The sequence below is a fragment of the Macaca mulatta genome, chromosome 1 (genome assembly GCF_049350105.2).
Source record: "Macaca mulatta isolate MMU2019108-1 chromosome 1, T2T-MMU8v2.0, whole genome shotgun sequence".
NCBI classification, from domain to species: Eukaryota; Metazoa; Chordata; class Mammalia; order Primates; family Cercopithecidae; genus Macaca; species Macaca mulatta.
In genome coordinates this window covers 65,282,657-65,301,256 of record NC_133406.1, presented here as the reverse complement: position 1 = coordinate 65,301,256, position 18,600 = coordinate 65,282,657, and the positions used below count along the sequence as shown (strand labels likewise).

The window sequence follows — 18,600 nt, the reverse complement described above, 5'->3', positions numbered from 1 at the left end:
AATTTTCTCACTGTTTAACTGGCCAAGGGAATAATAATTACAAATCTATATATAATAATAAAGTTAAGATAAGAGCTTTATTATATTGATAACAAACTAAATACACAGGGCAAGGAAGATGTCTTGCCATCAGTCATAGAACTGACACATTGCAGAACTGTGACTAAAAGAGAGGTATCCTCAATTCATTGCTTTTCATCTGAAGTATGCAACTAACATTCCGCAATGGACAGGTCCTTGTAGAATGCTTCCAATTACTGTTCACCCAGTACAAAATTGGGAGGAATGATGGCTTATTATATCTTCATACTTCCTTTCTAGAAACGCATCACCAATTTAGTCTTGCATTTTAGGCAATAAAGGAGTGCCCCTGCCCATGTCTTGTCTAATAGGTCCCTCTGTCACCTATCACACCGGTGCAACAAACAGCATCCATACATCTACTCTCATCTCCTGTCAAGGCTTCTCTCAGCGGCCACCTGACATAAGGTGGTAATGAACTATGGGCCTCTCTTCACACTACGAAGCAAGGTGCTGTCCAGTCATTCATTTCACTATGGTGAGAAGGTGGGCAACTGTTGAACAAAATCTAAAAGACCTACTGTCACCATAATGAGAGTGTATATTTCAGGCAACATATTGTAATAGTAGCACTGGCTCTCTCTTAATATAGTTGATCTGATCTTGGGAAGTCAGAACACATTTGTGTCTCAACTAAATTACATAAAACTGTTATAAAATGGAAAAAATAATTTCAGTTTGGCTTTGAGCAGAGCAGTTCCTTTTTCTGGACTTTAGCTTTCTCAAGCATCTGGGGGATTGGACTAGAAGAACAACTTTTTTAAAGAGTATGTAAATACTCTGATGCTGTAATGTCCATTTTCAGGACTCATCACACAGTGTTTCCCTTGACTAATCAATGCTTGGTGATGTAATATTGAGGTGCTGTGCTGGTTAAATTTCTGTTGGTCCCCAGCCTCACACTTCTGCACTGTCTTTCGACTGCTAGCAATGGAAGCCTTAAAACTACAATCGTGAATGAACTGATGAACACGGCCGAATAGGAACAGCTCCAGTCTCCAACTCCCAGTGCGAGTGACACAGAAGACAGGTGATTTCTGCATTTTCAACTGAGGTACTGGGTTCATCTCACTAGGGAGTGCAGGACAATCGGTGCTGGTCAGCTGCTGCCGCCCCTGCAGCGAGAGCTGAAGCAGGGCGAGGCATCGCCTCACCTGGGAAGCGCAAGGGGGAAGGGAATCCCTTTTCCTAGCCAGTGGAACTGAGACACACAACACCTGGAAAATCGGGTAACTCCCATCCCAATACCACGCTTTACCAAGGATCTTAGCAAACGGGCACACCAGGAGATTATATCCCTCACCTGGCCGGGAGGGTCCCACGCCCACGGAGCCTCCCTCATTGCTAGCACAGCAGTCTGTGATCTACCGGCAAGGCAGCAGCGAGGCTGGGGGAGGGGCACCCGCCATTGCTGAGGCTTAAGTAGGTACACAAAGCCGCTGGGAAGCTTGAACTGGGTGGAGCTCACAGCAGCTCAAGGAGTCCTGCCTGTCTCTGTAGACTCCACCTCTGGGGACAGGGCACAGCTAAACAACAACAACAGCAACAACAACAACAACAACAATAAAAAAAAAGCAGCTGAAACCTCTGCAGACGCAAACGACTCTGTCTGACAGCTTTGAAGAGAGCAGTGGATCTCCCAACAGGGAGGCTGAGATCTGAGAATGGACAGACTGCCTACTCAAGTGGGTCCCTAACCCCTGAGTAGCCTAACTGGGAGACATCCCCCACTAGGGGCAGACCGACACCCCACACCTCACACGGTGGAGTACACCCCTGAGAGGAAGCTTCCAAAGCAAGAATCAGACAGGTACACTCGCTGTTCAGCAATATTCTGTCTTCTGCAGCCTCTGCTGCTGATACCCAGGCAAACAGGGTCTAGAGTGGACCTCAAGCAATCTCCAACAGACCTACAGCTGAGGGTCCTGACTGTTAGAAAGAAAACTAACAAACAGGAAGGACACCCACACCAAAACCCCATTAGTATGTCACCATCATCAAAGACCAGAGGCAGATAAAACCACAAAGATGGGGAAAAAGCAGGGCAGAAAAGCTGGAAATTCAAAAAATAAGAGTGCATCTCCCCCTGCAAAGGAATGCAGCTCATCACCACCAATGGATCAAAGCTGGGCGGAGAATGACTTTGACGAGATGAGAGAAAAAGCCTCCAGTCCCTCAAACTTCTCAGAGCTAAAGGAGGAATTACATACCCAGCGCAAAGAAACTAAAAGTCTTGAAAAAAGAGTGGAAGAATTGATAACTAGAATAATTAATGCAGAGAAGGCCATAAACGAACTGACAGAGATGAAAACCATGACATGAGAAATACATGACAAATGCACAAGCTTCAGTAACCGACTCGATCAACTGGAAGAAAGAGTATCAGCGATTGAGGATCAAATGAATGAAATGAAGCGAGAAGAGAAACCTAAAGAAAAAAGAAGAAAAAGAAATGAACTAAGCCTGCAAGAAGTATGGGATTATGTAAAAAGACCAAATCTACGTCTGATTGGGGTGCCTGAAAGTGAGGGGGAAAATGGAACCAAGTTGAAAAACACTCTTCAGATATCATCCAGGAGAACTTCCCCAACCTAGTAGGGCAGGCCAACATTCAAATTCAGGAAATACAGAGAACGCCACAAAGATACTCCTCGAGAAGAGCAACTCCAAGACACATAATTGCCAGATTCACTAAAGTTGAAATGAAGGAAAAAATCTTAAGGGCAGCCAGAGAGAAAGGTCGGGTTACCCACAAAGGGAAGCCCATCAGACTAACAGCAGATCTTTTGGCAGAAACTCTACAAGCCAGAAGAGAGTGGGGGCCAATATTCAACATTCTTAAAGAAAATAATTTTAAGCCTAGAGTTTCATATCCAGCCAAACTAAGTTTCATAAGTGAAGGAGAAATAAAATCCCTTACAGATAAGCAAATGCTGAGAGATTTTGTCACCACTAGGCCTGCCTTACAAGAGACCCTGAAGGAAGCAATAAACATGGAAAGGAACAACCGGAACCTGCCATTGCAAAAACATGCCAAAATGTAAAGGCCATCGAGGCTAGGAAGAAACTGCATCAACTAACGAGCAAAATAACCAGTTAATATCATAATGGCAGGATCAAGTTCACACATAACAATATTAACCTTAAATGTAAATGGACTAAATGCTCCAATTAAAAGACAGACTGGCAAACTGGATAAAGAGTCAAGACCCATCAGTTTGCTGTATTCAGGAGACCCATCTCACATGCAGAAACATACATAGGCTCAAAATAAAGGGATGGAGGAAGATCTACCAAGCAAATGGAGAACAAAAGAAAGCAGGGGTTGCAATACTAGTCTCTGATAAAACAGAATTTAAACCATCAAAGATCAAAAGAGACAAAGAAGGCCATTACATAATGGTAAAGAGATCAATTCAACAGGAAGAGCTAACTATCCTAAATATATATGCACCCAATACAGGAGCACCCAGATTCATAAAGCAAGTCCTTAGAGACTTACAAAGAGACTTAGACTCCCATACAATAATAATGGGAGACTTCAACACCCCACTGTCAACATTAGACAGATCAATGAGGCAGAAAGTTAACAAGGATATCCAGGAATTGAACTCATCTCTGCAGCAAGCAGACCTAATAGACATCTACAGAACTCTCCACCCCAAATCAACAGAATATACATTCTATTCAGCACCACATCACACTTATTCCAAAATTGACCACATAATTGGAAGTAAAGCACTCCTCAGCAAATGTACAAGAACAGAAATTATAACAAACTGTCTCTCAGACCACAGTGCAATCAAACTAGAACTCAGGACTAAGAAACTCAATCAAAACCACTCAACTACATGGAAACTGAATAACCTGCTCCTGAATGACTACTGGGTACATAACGAAATGAAGACAGAAATAAAGATGTTGTTTGAAACCAGTGAGAACAAAGATACAACATACCAGAATCTCTGGGACACATTTAAAGCAGTGTGTAGAGGGAAATTTATAGCACTAAATGCCCACAAGAGAAAGCTGGAAAGATCTAAAATTGACACTCTAACATCACAATTAAAAGAACTACAGAAGCAAGAGCAAACACATTCAAAAGCTAGCAGAAGACAAGAAATAACTAAGATCAGAGCAGAACTGAAGGAGATAGAGACAAAAAACCCTCCAAAAAAATCAATGAATCCAGGAGTTGGTTTTTTGAAAAGATCAACAAAATTGATAGACCACTAGCAAGACTAATAAAGAAGAAAAGAGAGAAGAATTAAATAGATGCAATAAAAAATGATAAAGGGGATATCACCACCGACCCCACAGAAATAGAAACTACCATCAGAGAATACTATAAACACCTCTATGCAAATAAACTGGAAAATCTAGAAGAAATGGATAATTTCCTGGACACTTACACTCTCCCAAGACTAAACCAGGAAGAAGCTGAATTCCTGAATAGACCAATAGCAGGCTCTGAAATTGAGGCAATAATTAATAGCCTACCAACCAAAAAAAGTCCAGGACCAGATGGATTCACAGCTGAATTCTACCAGAGGTACAAGGAGGAGCTGGTACCATTCCTTCTGAAACCATTCCAATCAATAGAAAAAGAGGGAATCCTCCCTAACTCATTTTATGAGGCCAACATCATCCTGATACCAAAGCCTGACAGAGACACAACAAAAAAAGAGAATTTTAGACCAATATCCCTGATGAACATCGATGCAAAAATCCTCAATAAAATACTGGCAAACCGGATCCAGCAGCACATCAAAAAGCTTATCCACCATGATCAAGTGGGCTTCATCCCTGGGATGCAAGGCTGGTTCAACATATGCAAATCAATAAACGTAATACAATATATAAACAGAACCAAAGACAAAAACCACATGATTATCTCAATAGATGCAGAAAAGGCCTTTGACAAAATTCAACAGCCCTTCATGCTAAAAACTCTCAATAAATTTGGTATTGATGGAACGTATCTCAAAATAATAAGAGCTATTTATGACAAACCCACAGCCAATATCATACTGAATGGGCAAAAACTGGAAAAATTCCCTTTGAAAACTGGCACAAGACAGGGATGCCCTCTCTCACCACTCTTATTCAACATAGTGTTGGAAGTTCTGGCTAGGGCAATCAGGCAAGAGAAAGAAATAAAGGGTATTCATCTGGAAAAGAAGAAGTCAAATTGTCCCTGTTTGCAGATGACATGATTGTATATTTAGAAAACCCCATTGTCTCAGCCCAAAATCTCCTTAAGCTGATAAGCAACTTCAGCAAAGTCTCAGGATACAAAATTAATGTGCAAAAATCACAAGCATTCTTATACACCAGTAACAGACAAACAGAGAGCCAAATCATGAATGAACTTCCATTCACAATTGCTTCAAAGAGAATAAAATACCTAGGAATCCAACTTACAAGGGATGTAAAGGACCTCTTCAAGGAGGACTACAAACCACTGCTCAGTGAAATCAAAGAGGACACAAACAAATGGAAGAACATACCATGCTCATGGATAGGAAGAATCAATATCATAAAAATGGCCATACTGCCCAAGGTAATTTATAGATTCAATGCCATCCCCATCAAGCTACCAATGAGTTTCTTCACAGAATTGGAAAAAACTGCTTTAAAGTTCATATGGAACCAAAAAAGAGCCCGCATTGCCAAGACAATCCTAAGTCAAAAGAACAAAGCTGGAGGCATCACGCTACCTGACTTCAAACTATACTACAAGGCTACGGTAACCAAAACAGCATGGTACTAGTACCAAAACAGAGATATAGACCAATGGAACAGAACAGAGTCCTCAGAAATAATACCATACATCTGCAGCCATCTGATCTTTGACAAACCTGAGAAAAACAAGCAATGGGGAAAGGATTCCCTATTTAATAAATGGTGCTGGGAAAATTGGCTAGCCATAAGTAGAAAGCTGAAACTGGATCCTTTCCTTACTCCTTATACAAAAATTAATTCAAGATGGATTAAAGACTTGAATGTAAGACCTAATACCATAAAAACCCTAAAAGAAAACCTAGGTAATACCATTCAGGTCATAGGCATGAGCAAGGACTTCATGTCTAAAACACCAAAAGCAATGGCAACAAAAGCCAAAATTGACAAATGGGATCTAATTAAACTAAAGAGCTTCTGTACAGCAAAAGAAACTACCATCAGAGTGAACAGGCAACCTACAGAATGGGAGAAAATTTTTGCAATCTACCCATTTGACAAAGGGCTAATATCCAGAACCTACAAAGAACTCAGACAAATTTACAAGAAAAAAAACAAACAACCCCATCAAAATGTGGGCAAAGGATATGAACAGACATTTCTCAAAAGAAGACATGCATACAGCCAACAGACACATGAAAAAATGCTCATCATCACTGGCCATCAGAGAAATGCAAATCAAAACCACAATGAGATACCATCTCACACCAGTTAGAATGGCAATCATTAAAAAGTCAGGAAACAACAGGTGCTGGAGAGGATGTGGAGAAATAGGAACACTTTTACACTGTTGGTGGGATTGTAAACTAGTTCAACCATTATGGAAAAAAGTATGGCGATTCCTCAAGGATCTAGAACTAGAAGTTCCAAATGACCCAGCCATCCCATTACTGGGTATATACCCAAAGGATTATAAATCATGCTGCTATAAAGACACATGCACATGTATGTTTATTGCGGCACTATTCACAATAGCAAAGACTTGGACCCAAATGTCCATCAGTGACAGACTGGATTAAGAAAATGTAGCACATATACACCATAGATTACTATGCAGCCATAAAAAAGGATGAGTTTGTTTCCTTTGTAGGGACATGGATGCAGCTGGAAACCATCATTCTCTGCAAGCTATCGCAAGAACAGAAAACCAAACACCGCATGTTCTCACTCATAGGTGGGAACTGAACAATGAGATCACTTGGACTCAGGAAGGGGAACATCACACATTGGGGCCTATCATGGGGAGGGGGGAGGGCGGAGGGATTGCATTGGGAGATATACCTGATGTAAATGACGAGTTCATGGGTGCTGACGAGTTGATGGGTGCAGCACACCAACATGGCACAAGTATACATATGTAAGAAACCTGCACGTTATGCACATGTACCCTAGAACTTAAAGTATAATAATAATAAATAAATAAATAAATAAATAAATTACAATGAAATACCAAAAAACAAAACAAAACAAAAAACTACAATCGTTCATCTTCCTTGATAACTGGGCTCTGGTTAGGTTCTGCCAGTTGGAGTCATATATACCAAATTAAAAGGGAGGATGATAGCAGAATCTGTTCTACTTCTAGAGGTGGCAGTGGCAGTACAGATGGCTTCAGTGAGCAGTTACAGCTTCAATTCTAGCCATGCCAATGACTTTGGCTCCAGCAATATCAGCTGCATTCTGGCAGCAGTGGTGGCTCCTGCAGCATTAGCAGCTTTCAGGGAGCTGCCTGCTCAGTGGGAGGGGCTGGCCATTTCAGCATCAGTACAGGCTCCTGTGCTCTAGACTGGCAGCCACCGTAGCTCCCTGATCTCTGGTAACTCTGCCTTCGTCTTATTGCTTTTCCTGCCCTTCTAACATCTTTGTGACCTATTAGCTGTGATATGGTTTGGCTCTGTGTCCCCACCCAAATCTCATGTCAAATTGTAATCCCCAGTGTTGGAGGAGGAGCCTGGCGGGAGGTGACTGGATCATGGAGGTGGTTTCTAATGGTTTAGCACCATCACCCTAGTGCTGTCCTGTGATAGAGTTCTCTCGAGATCTGCTTATTTAGAAGTGTGTAGCACCTCTACCTTGCTCTCTCTCTCTCTCCTGCCAACCATATGAAGATATAGGTGCTTCCTCTTTGCCTTCCACCATGATTGTAACTTTCCTGAGGTGTCCCTAGCCATGCCTCCCGTACAGCCTACAGAACTCTGAGTCAATTAAACCTCTTTTCTTTATAAATTACCCAGTCTCAAGTAGTTCTTTACAGGAATGTGAGAACAGACTAATACAACCTGCATGAAATCCCTCCCTCCTGGAAAGTATCTAGAGTAAGTTTTGATTGCATGACTGGATGCTGATTAGCAAAGCCAAGACTTGGAGTGAGGTGGGCTTGCATTCCAGTTTTGTCTGCAAGTTAGTATCTTAGAAAGTTATCTGATCTCTCTAAGGCACATATTCTCTGTAAAACATCAAGACCTGGCGTGGTGGCTCATGCCTATAATCACAGGACTTCGGGAGGCCAAGATGGGTGGATTGCTTGAGCTGAGGAGTTTGAGACCAGCTTGGCCAACATGGTGAGACTCTATCTGTACAAAAAAACATAAAAATCTTAACCAGGCATGGTGGCATGCACCGATACTCCTAGCTATGTGGGAGACTCAGGCAGGAGAATTGCTTGACCCAGGGAGGCAGAGGTTGAAGTAAGCCATGATCACACCACTGCAGCCCAACCCCAGTGACAGAGCAAGACAGTATCTCAGGCAAAACAAAACAGACAAACATAGAACAACTGGTAACTACCTAATAACTTTGTTTTAAGGATTACAATTCACATGTAGCCTGTATCATAGTGCCTGGCCAGAGGAATCACTCATTTTGTATCAACAATTATTATACTCAAAAGTAATTGACAGATCTGTTTATAAGAACCCCAAAGAAACATCATATTCCTTGCCCAGGTTGAGCTCTGTACTCAATTTCAGCACATGTGTATGTACACACACCTTCTGAATTTCACCTTCACTATCTAGAAAATTTGCTCCCTGACCCTGCTCAGTACACATCCCTCCCCCTGAACAAATACCGATCACCTGATCCAACAGCAACTCATGTCATTTGCAGGGCCCTTCTAGGCCTCAGTCAGACTCACCCCTGGAGCAGCTTGGTAACTCTGGCTCCCATTTGTTCAGGGCCTGGCATTGCACACGGCGGGGTCCTTTCATGACAAAGCCAGGCTGACACCTAAACTCCACAACTTCATTTAAGGAAAATAAGCTTCTGTTGACAGACACCAATATTCCATTTTCCACATTTGGAGGCGTACATTTGTTAGGTATAATGCACTGAGGGGCCGGGCCGCTCCAGATGCCCACTTGGCCATCTTTGCTGGTGCAGTATATGGAGGGCTCACCCACGAGCTCAAACAGCTTTTTCCTTCCGCTTCCAAGATTGCAGCGGTAGGTCACCACAGATCCGTAGTGAAAATATTCTCTGTTGGTGCTAATGAAATCTCCATTGGCGATGGCTGGGGGTAGCCCACAAGGAATTCCTGGAAAAGGAGACAGCAAGTTAACCAAAACAAAACCTTGGGACAGAGTCTTGCGGTCACCCAGGCTGGAGTGCAGTGGCATGATCACAGTTCACTGCAGCATCCACTTCCGAGGTCCAGCAATCCTCCCACCTCAACCTCCTGAGCAGCTGGGATCACAGGCATGCACCACTGTGTCTGGTTTATTTTTATGTTTTTAGTAGAGATGGGGTTTGGCCATGTTGGGCAGGTTAGTCTTGAACTCCTGGCCTCGAGCAATCTGCCTGCCTCGGTCTTTCAAAGTGCTGGGATTATAAGCGTGAGCCACCGCATCCAGCCTGGTTTCTTAAAATTATACTTTATTGTAAATTTTGCTGACAGTTTTTTTAATTCCAAAATACCAGAAGTAAATACTGACAATATTATTCTCATCTAATATTTGCTAATGTACAGACATGTTCTTACAGTTGTAAAATATTATGAGTTCTGCTCTACTCAGTTAACCTTATTTCACTAAATGTGTCCATATATTATTAGAGTCCACTTCTAGTTTTTTTTTTCTTTTTTGAACAGAGTTTCACTCTGTTCCCCAGGCTGGAGTGCAGTGGCATGATCTTGGCTCACTGCAAACCCCGCCTCCCAGGTTTAAGCGATTTTCCAGCCTCAGCCTTCTGAGTAGCTAGGATTAGAGGCATGCAGCACCACACATGACTAACTTTTGTATTTTTAGTAGAGATGGAGTTTCACCATATTGGCAAGGCTGGTCTCGAACTCCTGACCTCAAGTGATCTGCAAACCTCAGCCTCCCAATATACTGGGATTACAGGCATGAGCCACTGTGCCTAGCCTATAGTGTATGTTTTTATTTCTCCTGCTAAATGAGAATTTAACTATGTTATCTCACCATTATTAATTTGGTTCTCTCTCTATAGAAGGCATTTGCCTTTGTGGTATTGGATGTTAATATAATAAAGCATATAGCATAGCATTTTTTTTGAGACAGGGTCTTGCTCTGCTGCCCAGACTGAAGTGCAGTGGCCAGATCATGGCTCACTGCAGCCTCAACCTCTCTGGCTCAAGCAATCCTCCCACGTCTCAGTCTCCCGAGTAGTTGGGACTATAGGCGTGTGCCACCATGCCCGTTTGGTTTTTGTATTTTTTTGCAGAGACAGGGTTTCACCATGTTATACAGGCTGGTCTCGAACTCCTGTACTCAAGCTATCTGCTCACCTAGTCCTCCCAAAGTGCTGGGATTACAAGTTTGAGTCACCACACGTGGCTCAGTATAGCATCTTTATTAAATAGTAAGACCAAAAACTCTGGCAGGACTAATATAGACAAAGCACAAATATACAACATTACATATAATAAACATGATACTTACAGATTCAGAAGTAATAAAAAGAACTAGATACTTATGTACAGCCATACCACCCTGAATGTGCCCAATCTGGTCTAATCGTGGAAGAACTGAATACTGTGTCCTACTGTACTGTGGGGCAGTGCCCAGCCAGTATGTTGACCTTCTACAAAGTTGGTTCCTACTTATCCTCCCACCAACTGGGTTTGAAATTGCTGATTTCCTCACATCGTCCCAAAACCCAGGATTATGTACATTTTATATTCCTTTTTAGCTTGCAATTGCTCATTCCCTTTGCTCCCCAAAATGTAGAAAGCTCATCTTCCAAACAACTCACAGGGAAGACGGCATGATCCTGTTTAGACGAAGAGTAAGAAGGAAGGAAGAGCTGCATGGCTTGAATATCTGATGTGATACTAAGAGCTTGCAGAGAGGATACAGGGTTTATTTCACTGACTTTGTATTTGTTGACTTCAGTGAAGAAAATGCTCTTCAAACTGCGGGTGTTCAACCAACAGAGGAGGAAATTGGGGGCTGTTTAAATGAGCTCAAGACTAGTTTAAAATAAATTAGACCTTGAGATAAGAAAAAAACAAAAACGCATTTCTAGGTGAAGGTGGAAGTTTGGGATGCTGTGAGCCATTCTAAGGATATGACTGGATTCTTCAAATATCAGAAGGATACCATTTCCAAGAGGGATGAGATTCATTCTTTGTGATTCTAGGAGGACAACTCTAGGATTAAACGGTGGGGTGAATGGGGAAAGAGACTTCAACTCACGTTGACAAATTGGTGGCTTCTTGCTCCAATGGGCAGTATTGCCTGAGATGACACATTCAGCAGATGAGTGACCAATGAGTCGGTGCCTAAAGGCAAACAGTGGAAAAGAATTGTGCTGTACATGCCTCATCAACATCCTCACAGCATGCATATGTGGCAAACCAGAAGGATTACAATGTAGGAGAAGTCTAAGGCCTAGCCTAAACTTTACCTGTTGTTCCCAGCTTTTCTAGTTCTTTTTCCTATTCTCTCGCTATTGAAAGAAATATTTCTGCTCTAACTTCTCCTGGCCCATTTGCTTCTTCATATCTTGGCTTCATTGTGGACTGTACCCGGCACCAAAATAAAACAATTATTTTGTAGACCTGTTTGACTTTTTTTTCATAAATTCTATTTTCTCTAAATATTATTTCTGCCATTTTTTGTTTGCATTTTTCCTTATTTTGTGTGTGTGTGTGTGCATTATACGATGTCATCTTACTTGAGACATGTTTTTTGTGAATACATGATTTGTTGCTCTTGATCTTATCTGGGAGACTTTGTCTTTCAACAAGAAGATTAAATCACATGTATTGAGATAAATGATGTATTTGATTTGCTTTCATCATCGTTCTTTCACTGCCTTTTTCATTGATTTCACGATGCCCAATGACATTGATGAGGAGAAAGCAATGAATAAAATGACCTGACCCAGCATGCGGGGGCTTATTTCTGGTGAAAGAGACAAATGCATTCCTTGCTATTCCTTTTCCTTCCCTCTCACTTACTATATGGAACAGATAGATTCAGCTGTTTTTAGTCATTCTAATAATTTAGAAATAAGCCTAATAGGTTTTCCAATGAGGAATTTTATTTTATATGTGTGTACATATATTATACATATACACACGACACATATTAAAACCTATTTTCTCAATTTTAGAGTCAAACTCTATATACTCAGTCTACTCATCTTTAGTGTAATGTAAGTCTAGCCTACCTTTTACTGTCTCACATTTTCTAGTTTTATTGATATGTTCTATGAGTTTAGAGAGATTATTAATAAGTCATGAGTACATTGCCAAGTTTTTGTGTGTATTTTTGTTGTTGTTGTTGTTGAGATTTCTTTTGGAATTCATCATTCTCCTTTTAGAAAATTTGCTTATAAATTGCCTGGGAAACATACTTAAATGGTACAATTGTTGTGTCTTTGCTTATCCTTTAATGTGTACCTGAGCCTCTAGGTGTGAATATTAGCTTGGTGCAATAGAAATGCTACCTTATACCATTTAGTGTTGTACAGAATCAATGTGGTGTCAATACACTTATTTCTTTTGCGGGTACTATATTTTCATGTTTTATTTCTGGGATCTGAGTTTTTTTCTTTATCCCTGAAACACAGAAGTTTCCCTAGTGATGGCTAAGTATGGGCTTATTTGTTTACCCTTCTGGAATTTTTGTTACATGTATTTTGAATCCTGACACTGTGTTATATATGTCTTTCCTTCTTCATTTTTGGAGACAGGATCTCATTCTCTCATCCAGGCTGGAGTGCAGGGGTGCCATCATGGCTCACTGAAGCCTCAGCCTCCTGGGCTCAGGTGATCCTCCCACTTCAGTCTCTGCCTAGTTGTGACTACAGGCACACACCACCACGCCCAGCTAATTTTTATACTTTTTTGTAGAGATGGGGTTTTGCCATGTTGCCCAGGCTGGTCTCAAGCTCCTGGGCTCAAGTGATCCTCTTGTCTCAGCCTCTCAATGTGTTGGGATTACAGGTGTGAGCCACTGTGCCTGCCTGTCTTCTCCTTTTCAGCTTTCCCCACTGCATTCAGGGAAAATTTGGTTAACTCCTCTTACTCTTCGCTTTAATTTTCTGCAATATTCATTGTGAGATATATATATGTAAGTATATGTGTGTATATATATATCACATGTATGAAATGAAATATATAAACACACTGAATATATATATTCCTTCATGTACAAACTTTATGGCTAGTTTCACAGAAGTATTTGCACAGTTGAATCATATTACAAATATGAAAAGGAGAGTGTTCAGAAAGTTTCCCTGGTTTCTTGGCAGTAAATCTCTTTGTAAAATTTCTCCTGATTTTTCAGACTGGTCTCTTTTACATGTATTTCCTGTTTCTAGTCATAAGCTCAATGGTTTTGTGCTGTATGCCTTAGAGAGGTTCCCCCCTTATTCAGCAATGCAAGATGAGGAGGGTACAGTCAGGAAATTTATCAATTGTATTTAAAAATGCTCCAAAAAAAAAAAAGTAAAGGAGATATTGGATTTATTCTAATTTTACTTTGTCAGATTCTAGGTGCTATGGTCTGTGAGGCCTAGGCTGGCAAATATGCTGGACACCACAAGCTTCCTTTCAGTACTGGTTGCAGTGGCACAAACATATCCCCTACTCACTACCTGGCTTAGCTGTTCCCATGAAGAGTGAGCTTGGGGCAGAGCCTCCACTGTGTGCTGAGCAAGGCTGAGCACCAACAGCTGGGCCCTGCGCTGTGAGCACCTGACGCTTGACATTTTCAAAGGGGCTCTGTTGCAGGTTGAATTGTGTCTCCCCCGGATATGTTGAAGTCTTAACCCCCAGTCCCTGTGGATGTGATCTTATTTGGAAATACAATCTTTGCAGATGCAATCAAGTTAAGATGAGGTCACTAAGGTACGCCCTAATCCAATATGCCTGGTGTCCTGATAAAAAGGGAAAACTTTGGACAGAAACATGCACAGAGAGGAGAACAGCATATGAGGACACAGACCCGGAGGGAAGATGGCCATGTGAGGACAGGGACAGAAGAAATTGGAGTTCCGCTGCCACATACCTAGGAAGGCCTGGGGCTCCAGAAGCTGGAAGACGCAATGAAGGATTCTACCCTACAGGATTCAGAGGGAGCATGGCCCTGCCAACACCTCGATTTTGGACTCCCATCCTCTAGAATAGAACTCCAAAAACTTCTGTTGTATTAAGCCGCCCATTTTGTGTTACAGACATTCCTCAAGGATATTGTAGGTTCAGTTCCAGAACACCACAATAAAACAAATATCACAACAGATGAGTCATATGAATTTTTTGATTTCTCAGTGAGTCTAAAAGTTGTGTTTGTACTATACGGTAGTCTATTAAGTGTGAAATAGAATTATATCTGAAAAAAGTCATACTTTAAAAAATGGTTTATTGATAAAAAATGCTAAAGATTATCTGACCTTCAATCAGTCGTAATCTTTTTGCTGGTGGAGGGTCTTGCCTCAAGATTGATGGCTGCTGACTGCTCAGGGTGGTGGTTGCTGAAGGCTGGGGTGGCTGTGGCTATTTCTTAAGCTGAGACAACAATAAAGTTGCTGTATTGATTGACTCTTCCTTTCACAAAAGATTTTTCTAGCATGCAATGCTATTTGATAACATTTTACCCTCTGAACTGCTTTCAAAATTGGAGTCAATCTTCCCAGATACTGCTGCTGCTTTATCAACTGAGTTTATGTAATATTCTAAATCCTTTGTGGTCATTTTCACAATGCTCATGTCATCTTCACCAGGAAGAGACTCCACCTCAAAAAAAACAAAAAAAAACCCAAAAAAACAAAACACTTTCTCTGCTCATTCATAAGAAGGAACTCCTCATCTGTTCAACTTTGATCATGAATTTGTAGCAATTCAGTCACATCTTCAGGTTCCATTTCTGACTGTAGTTCTCTTGCTATTTCCACCACATCTGCAGTTATTTCCTCTGCTGAAGTGTTGAACCTCTCAAAGTCAGCTGTGAAAGTTGGAATTAACTTCTACCAACTCCTGTTAATGTTGATATTTTAACCTCTTCCCATGAATCATGAATGTTCTTAATGATATGTAGAATGATGAATTCTTTCCAGCAGTTGTCAACTTACTTTGCTCAGATCCATCAGAGGAATTACTGTCTGTGGGAACTGGCCTTACAAAATGTATTTCTTAAATAATGAAACTTGAAAGTCAAAATTACTCCTTCAGCCATGGTCTGCAGAATGGCTGCTGTGGTCAGCAGGCAGGAAAACTCCATTCATCTCCGTGTCCATCTCCATTAGAGCTCTTGGCTGTCTAGGTGTAATGTCAATGAGCAGTAATATTTTGAAAGGAATCTGTTTTTCTGAGCACTAGATCTCAACAGTGGACTTAAAATATTCAGCAAACCATGCTGCAAACATACTTCTGTCGTCAGGCTTTGTTGTTGCATTTATAGACACAGGGAAGGTACATTTAGCATAATACTTATGGGCCCTAGAATTTTTAGAATGGTCAGTAAGCTTTGGCTTCAACTCATAGTCACCAACGGCATTAGCTCCTAAAAAGTCAGCCTGTTCTTTGAAGCTCTGAAGCCAGGCATTAACTTCTCCTCTCTAGCTATGAAAGTCCGACAGATGACTGTTTTGTCTACATGGAAAATCTGTTATTTAGTGTAACACCTTCATCCATGATCTTAGCTAGATCTTCTAGATAACTTGCTGCAGCTTCTACATGAGCACTTGCTGCTTTACCTTCGACCTTAATGTTATGGAGAGGGCTTCTTTCCTTAAACCTCAGGAATCAACCTGTGCTAGCTTCCAGCTTCTTTTCTGCAGCTTCCTCACCTCTGGCAGCCTTCATAGAATTGAAGAGAGTTAGGGCCTTGCTCAGGATTAGGCTTTGGCTTCAGAAAATGTGTCTAGTTTGATCTTGTATGTAGACCACTAAAACTTCTTCCCTATCAGCAATAAGGCTGTTTCACGTTTTATTATTCATGTGTTCACTGGAACAGTACTTTATATTTCCTTCAAGTACTTTTGCTTTGCCTTTACAACTCTCTAGATGTTTGGCACACGATGAATGGCTTTTGGCCTATCTTGGTTTTCAACATATTATCCTCAGTAAGCTTAATCATCCCTAGCTTTTGATTTCAAGTAAGAGATGCATGACTCCTCCCTTCATGTCAACACTTAAAGGCCAGTGTAGGGCTATTAAGTGGCCTAATTGTAGCATTACTGTGTCTCAGGGATTAGGGAGTCCTGAAGAGAGGGAGAGAGAAGGGGAATGTCTAGTCCATGGAGCAGTCAAAGCACGCACATTTATTGATCAAGTTTTCTGTCTTATATGGGTGCAGTTCGTAGGGACCCCAAACAATGACAATAGTCACATGAAAGATCACTGATGACAGATCACTATCATAGACATGATAATAATGAAAACATCTGGGATATTGTGAGAATAACCAAAATGTCACACAGAGACACGAAGTGAACACACACTGTTGGATAAATGATGCAACTGACATGCTTGTCGCAGTGTTGCCACAAGCCTTCAATTTATAAAAAGCATAACATCTGCAAAGTACAATAAAACGAGGAAGTCCTGTACTTTTTGATGCCAGCCCTAGCAAGGGATCATGCTGTTATCATTAGATTTGTTCTCTCACACAGCTGCTACATGGTCTTCCTTTTCTTCCAGCAATGTCTACTCTGGGTTAGGGTTGTTCGTGGGCTTTGACTACTACACTCCTAATTATTTTTCCTTCCCATCCGGTGAACAGCATGCTCTTTATATGTGCACTGCCCTGGCTTCCAGCAAGGATACAGATTTTTGCCCTAATCTTCTCCTATCATTGTTCATTTCAATCAGGAGTTAACACCTGTGTTCAAGCCTCTTAAGAGCAGGTGGCAATAGCCTAGTTTCCAACCTGAGATGTGGCTAGAAGGTAGTATTGCTGTGCTGGAACTCTTAAACCAAGAGATGTTGCTGCCAACTCACCCTGTAGTACAAGAATAGTTGATTCTGGATCCAACCTGGATGTCTGTGATCACGTGCACCATGCCATTCACTGGATCTGGAGGAGTTTTACATGATTTACCTATGGGAAAGAAAGTGTTTTGGAGCCAGGTAGAGTAATCAGGACTCTCTTCAGTAAGTAAGGTCTCCATCAACATGTAGCTTGCTGAAGAAAATACGCAGTTCTGATGGTTCCACAGATTTTGCCACCTTGAGAAAACTCATCAGAGCCCCTCAGGATCAGCCACCTACTAAGCCCCACTTTGAAAAAGACCTTCCCTCCAGATCTATCTAGATCTAGATTTAGATCTGTGTAGAGACCTTGCATCCCTTATCAGAATGTAAAAGTCACTTATGGCATTATCTACTGCTAATATATTTCAAAGTTTGCAAAGGATTTCTTCTCACCTAGTTATTCAAACAGAATTTGTCTTCCTACACCATTTATACCCCTGATCTAGAGTCATGTATTATTTTCTTTCCTATAGGGAATGAAGATTTTCTCTACAAATATTCCTTGAAACATTCTCATAAAGTGAGCATTTCAAGCAATAATCAAGGATGACCTACAAGAAAAACTTACATCCACCCATCTGAACACTTTTCAAAAAAGGTTTCTCATATCCCACATTTGAAAACATTCAATAAGAAGCTTTTGCAGACATGGGAAAGATCCAATGCAAGTTCACTCACGTTTACAGACATCTTTGGGACTCGACCACACCAGGTTATCCAGACATGTGATAGAGAACGGCCTCCCGTAGTACTCAGGACGGCATTCGTACTTTAAAGATGTCCCAATGGGAAAGTCAGATGCATTGGTCTGGGTTTTCAACTTAGCAAACGGAAAATGATCCGGGGCTTTACAGTGACCTAGAGACCAAGAAATCAAGAATATCTGAGTTAATAAAAATATACCCAATGTGCTTCCTCTTTTCTCTTCTGGGGTAGATTGATGCCAGAAGAAAAGAAACTCTTAGTTATAAAACAAAAAACAAAAAACAACAAAACACACACACACACACACACACACACACACACACACAAACACACATAACTTGCCTGTAAAATGGAAGGGAAACTTCCATTAGCATAGGCTTATAAGGAAGTATATTACCTGGAAGATTAGTCTGTTATCGGGTCTTTCTACTCATATAATTTAGTTAATTTTATTTTATTATTTTTTTATTTTTAGTATAATTGGAGTTTCACCATGTTGGCATTCTGATCTGGAACTCTTGACCTCAAGTGATCTGTACTGGGATTACAGGTGTGAGCCACTGTGGCCAGCCTATTTTCATTGTTTTTGAGATAGGGTCTCACTCTGTCGCCCAGGCTGGAGTGCAGTGGCA

The 18,600-nt window shown here is 41.2% G+C and overlaps 1 protein-coding gene and 1 long non-coding RNA gene across 5 annotated transcripts in view; one reads left to right on the top strand and one right to left on the bottom strand.

Moving 5' to 3' along the window:
• Positions 1-2,535, top strand: part of LOC144341548 (uncharacterized) — a 119,778-nt gene extending 117,243 nt beyond the window's left edge. Inside the window, exon 4 of the long non-coding RNA XR_013418557.1 lies at positions 887-2,535. This is a non-coding gene — a long non-coding RNA (uncharacterized LOC144341548). The remainder of the gene's footprint in view (positions 1-886) is intronic.
• The window catches only part of CR1 (complement C3b/C4b receptor 1 (Knops blood group)), a 132,855-nt gene that overhangs the window by 78,805 nt on the left and 35,450 nt on the right, over positions 1-18,600 (bottom strand). For all 4 annotated transcript variants that reach the window (XM_078005098.1, XM_078005092.1, XM_078005100.1 and 1 more), the window contains exons 10-13: positions 17,942-18,121; positions 17,231-17,330; positions 11,478-11,563; positions 8,960-9,358 (exon numbers count right to left, since the gene is read on the bottom strand). In XM_078005098.1, the coding sequence (XP_077861224.1) occupies positions 8,960-9,358; positions 11,478-11,563; positions 17,231-17,330; positions 17,942-18,121 (765 nt within the window). The remainder of the gene's footprint in view (positions 1-8,959; positions 9,359-11,477; positions 11,564-17,230; positions 17,331-17,941; positions 18,122-18,600) is intronic.